The 13,583-nt window shown below is 33.0% G+C and overlaps 1 protein-coding gene across 1 annotated transcript in view; it reads right to left on the bottom strand.

The window, feature by feature from the left end:
- Window positions 1-222: 222 nt before the first annotated feature.
- The window catches only part of LOC133194611 (cell division cycle protein 123 homolog), a 43,372-nt gene continuing 30,011 nt past the window's right edge, over window positions 223-13,583 (bottom strand). Inside the window, exons 5-13 of the mRNA XM_061330539.1 lie at window positions 7,087-7,125; window positions 6,619-6,714; window positions 5,029-5,135; window positions 4,475-4,608; window positions 3,458-3,580; window positions 3,269-3,297; window positions 2,800-2,919; window positions 1,050-1,181; window positions 223-770 (exon numbers count right to left, since the gene is read on the bottom strand). Of these exons, the coding sequence (XP_061186523.1) occupies window positions 711-770; window positions 1,050-1,181; window positions 2,800-2,919; window positions 3,269-3,297; window positions 3,458-3,580; window positions 4,475-4,608; window positions 5,029-5,135; window positions 6,619-6,714; window positions 7,087-7,125 (840 nt within the window). The 3' untranslated portion in view covers window positions 223-710. The remainder of the gene's footprint in view (window positions 771-1,049; window positions 1,182-2,799; window positions 2,920-3,268; window positions 3,298-3,457; window positions 3,581-4,474; window positions 4,609-5,028; window positions 5,136-6,618; window positions 6,715-7,086; window positions 7,126-13,583) is intronic.

The following is a 13,583-nucleotide window of genomic DNA, read 5'->3' as shown; positions in this document are numbered from 1 at the left end:
AAAGGAAAGATAATTTTAAATGGTTATTCATTGCAGTCTTTTCTTTAATTGGCCAAAGATGTCTAAACTTGCTGAACTGTTCATTTTATTTCATATCAGTCTATGATTAATTCATTCCATAAATTTACATTTATTACTATTACTTTAACACTGTTATTAAAGTTTAAAAAAAATTGGCAATGCTAGCTAGTACAAGGACATTTTAAAAAATATATATATGAACTAAAGTGTATATTACATTTCGAATTCAAAGTTTAAAAAATGAAAATATTTCAAAGTCAAGAAAATTGTTTTTGTGAAGCACACATCTAAGATTAACAAATCCCCATACGATGCCTGATCTTGCAGTATGACATACTGGTCTAGTATAAAACTTGAACTACACTGTATTACAAGTATGGCCATCACAGTAAACATTTTGTACAAATAAAAGTTGTGAACTTCAAGTGAAAATGATGTCAAGTCTGAAAATGATCTTGATATAGCATGAAAATATGATCTTACACAAGTTTGACAATGTTAATTAACTTGCTAAAATATGACATCTCTCTCAATGTGAAGAAAAAATGCTGCCAGAGGAAATGTATTATATGCATATATGAATAGTGCATGTCTTTGTGGCTACAAATGTAACACAATGTGAATGTTGTCTTCACAGAGCTAGTTTGGCACTGTAAATTTTTCAGTCTTATAGAAGACATACATCATCATCATGTCTGCTGGTTTTCTGTCTCTTCCTCCGATGACGAGTCTTCTTCTTGCTGTTGTCTCTGTTTATAAAAAAATGGAAATTTTAGTCCTTAAAGTTTTCTGTCACAAACTTGGTTGAGGAAGGGATGCATAATTGATATATCTTTGCCTATTTTGTTCATGCTTGTAAAAAATATTATGGTGCACTTCTATGTTACATGATACACCATCTAAACCTATATGCGTGCATATATGATTGCAACTACATGTACATTAATTGGCATGGGTGGTGACAACAAGGATCAACTTGATCACTTCATAAGTTGTCTCAATTTTTTTTTTTACAAAGTTTAACTTACAAGTTTAAGGAGGTCCACAAGTTTACTGGCATCTGTTCCTGTGGCCAAGTCTAGAATGTCTCTAGGAACCCCGAATGTTGAAAGAGGGTTGGGCTGAATACCCCCTGAGTTTCTGTACCTGAACACTGGCGACTGGAAAAGGAATTTCAGTGTTTTTAGCGTGACCTTTAACCTTCCGATTTGTGTTATTGTGCCCAGATTGGTAGAAACAATTAAAAAAAAATTAACATTAAAGAAAAACAAGATGTGTTTGTGAAACACTGATGCTCCCGTATGGCAACTTATAGCAAAGATTAAACTTTCTCAAATGCAAGTCAAATATGTTGGTACCCAAAGTAAGGTCTTGTCTCGAGGAATATACCTGTGAAATATGAAAGCCCTATCAGCAACCATTGAATAGATATGGAAAAGGTTAAAGTTTTTCAAAAGTAATTCAAACATGAAGGTCAAGGTCAAATGACAAAATTAATGGTGCCTAAGGAAAGGCCTTCTCACAAGAAAAATACAGGTGAAATATGAAAGCTGAAGCACCAATTGTTCAAAAGTTATGACCAAGGTTAAAGTTTTTCATAAGTAGATCAAACTCCAAGGTCAAGGTCAATGGATTACAATTGTTGGTATCCAAAGGAAGGTCTTGTCACAAGGAAAAAACATGTTAAATATGAAAGCCCTAGCAACAACTTTTCAAAAGTTGTGTCCAAGGTTAAAGTTTTCCAAAAGTAGGTCAAAGTCGAAGGTCAAGGTCAAAGAGTCAAAGTTGTTGGTATCCTAAGAAAGGATTTGTCAAATGGATTATATATGTGAAGTATGAAAGCCTTAGCACCAACGGTTCAAAAGATATGGCCAAGGTTAAAGTTTTCCCAAAGTAGGTCAAACTCCAAGGTCAAGGTCAATGGGTCAAAGTTGTTGGTATCCAAAGAAAGGTCTTGTCACATGGATTACATATGTGAAGTTTGAGAGCCCTAGCATCAATGATTCAAAAGTTATGACCAAGGTTAAAGTTTTTCAGAAGTAGGTCAAACTCCAAGGTCAAAGGGTCAAAGTTGTTGGTAACCAAAGAAAGGTCTTGTCACAAGGATTACATATGCTAAGTATGAAAGCCCTAGCGCTGGCTGTTCAAAAGTTATGGCCAATGTTAAAGTTTTTTTAAAAGTAGGTCAAACTACAAGGTCAAAGTCAAAGGGTCAAAGTTATTGGAATCCAAAGAAAGGTCTTGCCACAAGGATTACATATGCTAAGTATAAAAGCCTTAGCACCAACCGTTCAATAGTTATGGCCAATGTTAAAGTTTTTCAAAAGTAGGTCAAACTCCAAGGTCAAGGTCAAAAGGTCAAAGTTGATGGTATCCAAAGGAAGGTCTTGTCACAAGGATTACACATGTGAAGCATGAAAGCCCTAGCATTAATTGTTCAAAAGTTATGACCAAGGTTAAAGTTGGGAAAAATTTTGCAAAACTGGGTCAAACTCCAAGGTTAAGGTCAAAAGGTCAAATATAGTGGTACCCAAAGAAAGTTCTTGTCACAAGGAATACACATGTGAAATATGAAAACCATAGCTCCAACCAATCAAAAGTTATGGGCAATGTTAAAGTTTTTGTGGACAAACAGACAACCAGCTAGACAGACGGACAGGGCAAAAACTATATACCCCATAATCTTCGATACGGGGGCATAAAAATAATACAAATTAGTCTGAATGCATCAAGATAATTCCCTGTTAAGACTTCTCAGACTTTGTATACATTAGTTACCTGTGTATCATTGTCTGTGCCTTTAAGTTCTGTGTCACTATCTGTTAGTTCATCCCATGTAAACATTAAACCATCTGTCACTTCCCCAAAGGGATTAAAGTCTAACAAGAGTATCTTCCCCTGCAACACAATCAGAATTTATATAAAGTAAAAATATAACTCTCCAACAACCAACTTAAATCAATCAAATCAAATGGATATTTCATTTATCTAATACTGGATAAATGTAATTTTTTTATATTTAGCTATTCTGTAAATATTCAATCCTTGCTCTGAATACATTTACATTTGTACATGCGTGCTTTATTGTTACATAAAAATATTTCTAAAACTGAATTGATCTCTCTACAAAACAAAATTATCTCAATTCAGTTTTAGAAATATTTCACAAATACCACAAGATTTTATGGTACATATGTGTACTTTCAGTTTGTTCATTTATATAAAATTTTATTAGTATTATACACACCTGATCTCTTCTGTATACATCAAACACATCTACAAAGAACCAGCTACACAATTAATACATGTATTACACATGTAAGCTTGAGTAAAAATTTCATATTCCTGTTTCCATATTGCATTACAGTACATGCTTTTAACTGCAAGGGAAATTAGAAAAATGAATTTCTATTTATTTATTTATGTAAATACTTACAATTTTCATTAGGAAATTTCAAACTGACTAAGTGGTAAAAAAAGGACTGTATGTCTGATACAATGTCTTCTTTTTCTTGTCTGATGAACTCATAATATGCTGTGTGGTTTCTTTGACATATTGCTGAAAAGGTATATATATGAACAACATTTAAGCAAAATTACATACATACATGATTTACCTGAAAAAGAAAATCTAAAGAAATACGAGGGTCATTCAAAAAAATATGTTGACAATGCTCCTCTTCATCATATCATCATGATTATTTTTACAAGAATTAACATGTTTAAGATCAACATATTTTCAACTGTGAAAGATTTATTTTATCTGTGTGAAGATTCACTTCATTTCAATAGATGTGTTTATTAATGTTATGGCAACAAGTTTTGTAATCACAGAGCACTCGATCTTAACAACATTGTAACTTCAAAGACATACAACCTCATGAAAGTTATACAAAATTACTCTCACTTGGCATTTCGCAAACCGACTGTAGTGCCTTAACAACTCATTAAAAACATCTCCATGATACAGGACACACAGTTTGTTAACAATTGTTTGAGTAGCATAAATTAGATCGACAGCTTTTCCAAATTCTTTACTGCCTAACTCTGCTTTTACAAGTTCCACAATAGTGAAGTGCACATCACTTTCCATAATGTTATAAACTCTTTTGACCACATTTTTTATGATAATCTAGCTGTTTCCTCATACACCATCCACTTACACTTATATAATAAAAGTCTACAAATTTTTTGAATGACCCTCATATAATAAGCAAAAAACGGAATTTCAGTTTGATTCTAAATGATGAATGCTAAATACCTATCCAAAAATAAAAAATCATTACAAAATAAATCATTTTCAGTTTGCTATATTTTGGTTTGCTCTTAAAATTTTTCTAATATTTATTAAAAAAAAAAAAACTTGTTACTTTCAAATCACTTTTTCATGTTTTAAGATAAAAAAAATTATACAAACACATAAAATGTTTAAATGTGTAGCAAAAATTCTCACCTATTAGCTTGTTATTCCTAACAAAACACCTGAATTCATATCCTGGATTGAGGTCTTGCCATTTTCTTAATATTAAGCTGTAGCCTACATTGGTCTGATCACCACTCTCATCAAAGTCTTCACAGCGAATAAACCTGGAAGTGTATAGAATATTTATAAAGAAACAATAGCAAGAAATATTACATCATACAGTAAAATATGCTTATTATAATGAAGTGCCAGAGATGGGAGAATTTCCTTTGTTATATAAGCGTAAGTGGACATGTCCCTTCAGTTTATAATATACTTTTTAAATTATGGGGAATGAAAATCACTTTAACTTGTTGTAATTACATGTAAGTGTCAATTCATTATAAGCATGTTTGCTGTTAACATGTTTTACTGTTTACATGTACATTGCACCATTTACTGTAGCAAACAAATTCATATTGAATTTCCTAATTATGATAACAATTCCAAAAAAAAAAAAAATAATACTGAGCAGATTTCTCCTTCTACCCCTCCTTATACATTACAAGTAATTTATACAACAGGGACATGTTCATGTAACTTACGGTTGAGTGAGGTCATGGGTTATGAACTCTGAACTCTTCAGTAGTAAATACACATCACTGGGACATGTACATTTTAGACTTTTGTCAAAGGCTATCCATGTGGCATCCTGTAAACCAGAAGTCTCTGACGAGACTGTAGCTCTACTGGTTGTATTTATAAAGGAAGATAAAAGTAGCACTTTGACTTGAAACTTTGCAACAGCAATAAACAGAATAATGATCCTTGGTTTAGTCTCATTTGTGGCAAGATTTATTATTATATCAGACTAAAATTTCTATTTTTAGTAACCATGGCAACACCGTTCATCGAAATCAAAAACCGATATACAGAATTATGCATCTTAGTATAGTCTACTTGTGTGCCAACTTATATTGAAATCAGATAAAAACTGTAGGAGGAGTAGCATTTTGAATGTTTTTCACAGAAATTTCTATTTTTAGTAACCATGGCAACACCGTTCATCGAAATCGAAAAACCGATATACAGAATTATGTATCTTAGTATAGTCTACTTGCGCGCCAAGTTATATTGAAATCAGATAAAAACTGTAGGAGGAGTAGCATTTTGAATGTTTTTCACAGAAATTTCTATTTTTAGTAACCATGGCAACACCGTTCATCGAAATCAAAAACCGATACACAGAATTATGTATCTTAGTGTAGTCTACTTGTGTGCCAACTTATATTGAAATCAGATAAAAACTGTAGGAGGAGTAGCATTTTGAATGTTTTTCACAGAAATTTCTATTTTTAGTAACCATGGCAACACTGTTCATTGAAATCAAAAACCGATATACAGAATTATGTATCTTAGTGTAGTCTACTTGTGTGCCAAGTTATACTGAAATCAGACCAAAACTGTAGGAGGAGTAGCATTTTGAATGTTTTTCACAGAAATTTCTATTTTTAGTAACAATGGCAACACCGTTCATTGAAATCAAAAACCGATACACAGAATTATGTATCTTAGTGTAGTCTACTTGTGTGCCAAGTTATACTGAAATCAGACAAAAACTGTAGGAGGAGTAGCATTTTGAATGTTTTTCACAGAAATTTCTATTTTTAGTAACCATGGCAACACCGTTCATTGAAATCAAAAACCGATACACAGAATTATGTATCTTAGTGTAGTCTACTTGTGTGCCAAGTTATACTGAAATCAGACCAAAACTGTAGGAGGAGTAGCATTTTGAAAAATTGTTTACAGACGGACGGACAGACAGACAGACAGACAGCTAGACAGACGACGGACACCTTACTATCGCATAAGCTCTTCTGGTCTCTGACCAGTAGAGCTAAAAATTAGTAAAATTCCCATTACAAGAGCAAATTCACTGTAAGCTATGCTAATATTTTGAAAGCTTTCATCACTCTTATATACAAAATAATTGTAAGAATGGTGTCCCATTAGGGGATAAAAGCCAGAATATTAATCCTAAGTCCAACTGAACTGAAATTTTTTCTTATAGTTAATTAAATAATTTTTATACTTACTTGTAGACATGCTCATGATACAGATAATCAGAATAAAAGTATAATATGTATGCAATGTAGTTAAATGAATCACCAGAATTGACATGAACTTATTACCCTGGGAGAGCTCCAGTTCAGCTTAGGGAACACTTTACCACCCAACATTTTAATGGCCTTCTTAATGGCGGCATCAAAGGCTGGAAAGCTTGGTGCCTTTATAAAAAAAGAGAAAATCGTCACCAAAGATTTGTAAGTGAATCAATAGTAAAGGTGAAATGTGAAACAAAGAATCTCAGTCGGGGTATATTCATTCAATAGACTGATTAAGACTCCTTTAAACAGTCTAATTCCACATTTGAATTTCTGTGTTACATAATTGTAATTTCTTAATTAACTAGTTAACTTAAATTTTAACAAATATTTTCTTAACTGAACCAGTGTTGTACATGTTTTCCCCCAATTTATTGCAGAATACAGAGGTAAATTAAAACTTCTCTCTAGGTAAAGCACATACACATACATTTGTACTAAAAAGATTGCTTTTCTTGGCATGAATACACAATTATTTTTTAATTTACTACTTACAGTTGCCTCTACTGCATCATCATCCCAGTTCACATCTATCTGCAATGTAAACATATAAACCATTACCTTAATATCAAGTATATTACATGCAGATATATACTGAATTTACAGTCGAACCTTATTAATCCGGGCACTTTGTCACCAGCAAACTGTCTTAATTAATGGGGGGGGGGGGGGGGGGGGGGGGTCTGGACCCCCTCTGGAATTTGCAGAGTAAATAAAGTATATATTGAAGCAAATAATGACTTTGGACCCCCCCCCCCCCCCCCTCCCCCCAAAAAATGTGGACACTAGTCACACTACCATCACTACCACGAAATAGGATTTTTTTTTTAATGTTTGGGAATGGACTTTTTTTTTTGCTTGTCAAGAAAGGATGTATTCACTATTTGAAAAGAATTGACCAATAGGAGTGAACAATTTCCTGGAAACCAGTAAAACAGCTGGGTATATATACTGAAGATACTTTTTTGAGTCGTGGTTCGAATTCACCTGGTGCCACACTTTTTTTACACTTTTAGATTCTTGTCTTTTCATGGAATATTGTATATTTTTAAAGGGTCTTGTTCATTCTTGATATAAAAGACACCATATAAAAAGAAAGCAAGTAAATTCCATTGTAACTAAAACACTTTCAAGCGGAACTATACCTCAGTATAGCACACTTTCTTGAGGACAAGAGTTATTCACTCTGTGTTACTCGATACAGATATTCTTGTCTGCGATTAGCTTGAGCTGCAATGGATTTCTTTTGTATATATATATATATATATATATATATATATATAATCCTGATTTCTGGATTAGGGGACCAATGCCATGAAATCTGGCTTAAGTAGACAAAATTTATCTTTTTCCCCTATGCTTTGAAATAAAAACCAAATGCATTTTTGTTGGTACTTGGTCTTATTAATTACCATTCTAATGCTAAATTTTACAGAAAACTTGTAGGTAAAAATATACAAAAAAATTGGTCTCCCTAATATTTTGTAACCCTTTCACGTGAGTTAAGGTGACCAGTGTATATTTTCGTAAGTACTAAATCTGGCTTAGGTGGACATTTTTTTTTCCTTACAGTTGTAAGGTTATAGAGAACTAAAATTTAACAGAGAATAGTTAAATGATTCAATTTAAGAATAATGTACGGTGGGGGCACAAAAAATTGAAATCTTGCAAGGCACGATAAACAGGAACGCCAGTTACAATATGTACAGCTTCTTGCTGAAGTTTATCAGGCATTTCAGAGCAGCTGCGGAGATGCTGTTCAATGCTTCTAATGCATATTCCAAAAGTGGTATCGGTCTTACATGTATAAATGTAATACTAGAATACATTTAAGCTAGGAAGTCAGGATACGTAACCCTTTTAATTTACTAAAAACTGCAATTTCTTTGGAAGCCTTTTGTATAATACTGTCAGTGTGGTTTGTCCACTTCCCAGGGTTTGAGAATGTAAGTCTAAGATGATAGTGACCAAGAGAAGGATCGATTTGCTGATTATTCAACACTAAGTGCAATTATATATTTTATCTAATAATCTTCATTGCTGCAAAATATTAATAATTTTAGCTTGGTAATTAGAATTAAATTTCACAAGTCGTTTTAGCCATTCTTCATTTATAAGTCGTGATTGCTCAGGCTTTCTAAGTTCTGCACGTTTTGAAAGGTGTTTGACGCGAATATGCATCATATGCCAATATCCTAGAGGTACCCAATAGACCACCTGGTAGGTATTGTATATCAACAAAGAATAGTTGAAGTCCAAGAATAGAGCCCTGTGGAACTCCAGCTTCCGTCTTTCTCACTAAATATACTGAAAATTTATTTTTGATCTGTTGCGATGGATTGAAAAGATTATTTGCCAACAAGGTAAGAACTCCACCCGCAAATCTATGTTGTCTCTGGTTCTTTTAGATAAACCGCATCGAATGTCTTGCTGTTATCATAAAATGCTAAACAAGTTAATTCGAATTCTTTATTGTTTAACACAAACCATTTATTATGATAAATTTCTTTTAACTGGGTGACTGTTTAATGATTTCTTAAAAATCCACACAGGCGAGTAGCTGCCTATACGCAAATACGCAAGTGCATACACATAATTGTAAAATAAATAAATAAATAAATATAATGAATAAATAAATTCTATGGGAGAGAGAGAGAGAGAGTTATTCGAAGAAAAAATCTCAGTACCATCCAACAAATATTCGGATTTCGAATTGTTTTGTGTTATACTGCTGAAGAGCGCTTTGAATTTTATATAATCATTACTATATAATAAATTTTGAAGTCCTTTATTAAATCATTGCCAAATTTAAATAAAGCATTCATGAACTTGTATTCGTTCTTTGATACATTGATAATTTTTGATATATTTTTTTTAAAGATCTTTGAGAAATAAAATTTCAAACACATCCTTGAATGTCATGATCTACTACATGTACATGTAGTATATAATTTAAAATACGATATTTTTTGTTAATAATTAACATTAAGTATACAAGTTTTTGAACGATAGAAAAGAGTATGATACCAAATATCGATTAGATATTTAGCCTAAACTACATGTACACTAAGTTTCCGTAGAAGTATTAATTTTGCGTTAAAACAATAAATATTATGTCTTCTATTTCAAAACAAAAGATAAATGACATAATTTTTATTTTGCAAGAAAATGAATGATATACACGTATTTGGTAAAACTCAGAAACTTCTGGGCCCTCACCAGCAGGCATGTAGTATCGTGGGGGGAAGGGGGGGGGGAGGAGGAGGAGGATTCCCTGCCTACACTTTTCCAAACCTAACTTTTGACTATTGAAAATGTTCACTGAAAGGCCCCCTTCCACTTTTTGTTGTAGCATAGTTAAACCATGCTAATTTGTTAATATTTTTAATATAGTTTCGATTTGTGAAAACTGGAAATTAACCCCCACCCCACCCCCGTCGTCCTCTTCGTATACTTCACTTTTATTTGGCTACGCTCCTGCCATAATGTAGTTTGTACATGTATAACAATTTACAAATGTATTTGAACATTACTCTTTCAAAGATTTTTCCTATGCAGCATAATAAGGATACCGGTATGTAATTAACTTAATTAATGATTTTGTTTTAAAGACAGAAATCACATGAGTATGTTTCCAAACACCAGGGAATTGTCCGATACGCAAAAATGTTTCAAATAAATTTTTTAGCAAAACTGCAATTTTATTTCTAGTTTTTAAAATCAAAATATGGCTGAATATGTCGAGAAAAGGCTTTTTGGGATCTAAAATTTTAATTTCAATAGTTTGATACACACAAATAACACTTTAAAATCGTGGAGCGATGACCTACAGAAGCAAATGTATTAGAAAAACATGTGTAAATAAAATTTTGTAACAAATTCAAGGTAAATTTTAGTAAAACAACACACAATATCTAGAAAAATTTTCATTTTCCTGCTGAATCTAATTCAAAAGCGCTATTGGTCTTTATAATTTTGAAATGTATAATATATAATAATGGGTATTTTTATAGGTACACAATTATTAAAAGTTGCAAATAGTAGTTTCACATGCGCTCGTTTACTTACCGGCGTAAACTTTTCATGTATGGATGGAGAATTTACTCTTATTTTTGCGATGGGTGCACGTGCACTCTCAAACTGTTTTTCAATTTTTGTAGTATTATCACGGACAGAGACATTTGTAAATACATCAGTATGATCATGAAATTTGCTTTTTCGAAGTACTAAGTAAATATACTTGTTAGGACTTTCTAGTTTTTTTCAATGAAATCAATTGATGATGTATTTTTTAGACAATTGCAATATTTTTATTCTTATCTAAATTTTGTTATGCGTTCAGATGACTGAAAATACATAAGGAGTAAATTTACTCGTATGTAAAATTTTATTTGAACCTAGTCTGACTAGATGTAAATGTTGCACTAGGAGTAAAAATACTCGCGTACAAAACTTGCTTATCCCCCCCCCCCCCCCCCCCCCCCGTTTGCATTCGCTAAAACATCAAGGTGCAAATTTTGCATGTATGTAAAATTTGCTCCCTGTCTGTAAATATACGCATGTAAAGGGGATTTATAAATTTAATTTGAAGTATGTGAAAGCTTTTTCTTTTTTTGGAAAATCATGTGGCTGATATATTTGGACATGAGTAAAATTCATGTAAAAAGAAGACGTTTCTGTTTCCGGTTGCCTTCTACTTCTCAGCTTTTCAAAATCAAACTAATGTGAATTATCACCAGAGAGAACTCCACGTGTTCATTACCATGGAAAGGGCGTGTCCCTGTTTTGTAGCGGAATCCCGTCAGCTCTTTGGCATGTTTTTTTTTTTTTTTTTTAAATGACACGCGTTCTATTTCCTTTGTGTGTGTGTGTGTGTGTGTGTTTTTTACATAAATTAATAATTTTAATTATATTCATTTTACAAACAAATTACCATACAAGTAATTAATGTTTAATTTTTTGTGTACATTTCATTTAATATTGGGTCTCTAATGCCGCAATTCATTGTCAATGTTAATATGTCATTAAAAAAATAGTGGATGTTGCTTTTATATTTTTGTCATTGGGATTGGGGTGTTATGTAAGGGAGAAGCCAAATTCTATAGACTGAAAAACAGAACAGGTACCCTTTCAACTCACGGAAAAACCTGCTCGTAAAGGTATGACTGTTGTATTATTCACCTACTTACATTATTTGTTTCTTGCAAGAATCGTATTCTGGACTCTATTTAAAAAAAAAAAAATATTTGTGTAAATGTATACATACGAGTCATTTTATATACTTATATGTAATTAAAAATAATGTCGGATAAATAACTTTTTCAGCAACCCTTTGGCCACTTTCTCGCAGGCGATTTTCCATGATTTCTACAAGTTTTTAGTTTAAATCACTGAAAATTTCCTTGATTGGGGAAGAATGTAGCTTGAAAATAATGAATAGTATACTAAGTTTATTTTGTCTCCTACATCTCAAAGAACACAATTCTCCCAAGGAACGAATATTTAGTGAGTTGAACAAAAAAAAAAAATAATAATAATAATACAAAACTGATAGCTTTCGTATGTATTAAAAAAACACTTATTACTACATGTAGTACATGTATGTAACATGGCTGATCTATAGGATGCAGTTACAGTACGGAAATGGGGCGCAGCTGAACAAAAATCAGGGCATAACCGTAATTTTGATACTATTGTGTAGTATATAACGGCAAAATTAAAAGGAAGGGGGGGGGGGAGGGGGGACTGGTCTCCATGTAGTTCTTACGGGCCTGATATGCAATTATTTTTCGACGACTTGAACTGAGAGACCGTTCGGTAGCGATCAAGCGGTGGAAGGTGTCGAAGTAGTCCAGCCCGCCCCCTATTTTTCAGAGTTATTAAATTACAAGTATGTAATATAGTTAGCAAAGATGTGCAATGATTAATTCAAGTAACTTCTATAATTTCTTTTTCTACCTTTGAAGTAATATGAAATATGATGCTTTGGGGAAAGATTAATCCACATATCGTATAAGGTAAACAAAAAAAAAAATGTTCAACAGACAGACCCAACATCCACGTTCCAATGTCTGTAACGGTCATCCTGAATTTTACAATGTAAGGCCCTTGGCCCACAACGCTCACCTTGAGTCACTTTGGCCCTGCTGTTTCCCCTCATATAGATGTATTCTTAAGTAAAGTTTGCTAAATTTCATCTTTCCTGATGCAGTGATTCTGGAGAAGATTTTTTTTATATATAAATGTATATTTCAATGTAAAACTTTGACCCCCTATTGTAGCCTTATCCTACCCCAGGGAAATGATTTAAACAACTTGACATCTACACTACCTTAGCAAGCTTTCACGTAAGCTTCAGCTTTTCTGGTCCTGTGGTTCTTGAGATTATTTACCCTATTTGACCCCACCCTGTTTCTGCCTTTTCTTGATTATTCCTTCTTGGAAGCATATGGCTTGGCTCTTCGTTTTAAAAATTTAAAATTCCCTTTACCCAAGGATGCTTTGTAGCTACTTTGGTTAAAAATGGCCTAGCGGATATTGAGAAGTCGAATGTGAAAAGTTTACAGACAAGTGGATAGTCAGATGGGCAGACACTGGACAAAGCTCACTTGAACTCATAAAATTTTTTTAAAAGAAAAATGCCACTGTCATCACAAAATCTGGGGCACAAATTTTGATTTTACTCTACAACTTTGCAATTTTTAATGTCAACTTCAGACCATATGGTCAGCTGTATAATGTACATGTATATAATTACAAAATTCTCTTGGTCCTTTCCAACATACATCTATCTATATTAGTTGATAAACCATTTGAAATTTGCATTCACATGTTGATTAAAATAGACTATTAGATGTCTCTAGCAGGCCCGTAGAATGCGGGGGGGGGGGGGGGGGGGGAATGCTGGATGCCCCCCCCTCCCACTTTTTGATGTTGTAAGGTGGAGCACTGGCAAATTCCAGGATTTGGACAGTAAATCACCTTTTCTTTTT

This window comes from Saccostrea echinata, unplaced genomic scaffold (genome assembly GCF_033153115.1).
Source record: "Saccostrea echinata isolate AGI-Se365-2 ecotype Australia unplaced genomic scaffold, CSIRO_AGI_Sech_v1 ptg000029l, whole genome shotgun sequence".
NCBI lineage: Eukaryota > Metazoa > Mollusca > Bivalvia > Ostreida > Ostreidae > Saccostrea > Saccostrea echinata.
The sequence above is the reverse complement of the archived record's forward strand: the minus strand, read 5'-3'. Positions and strand labels throughout refer to the sequence as shown.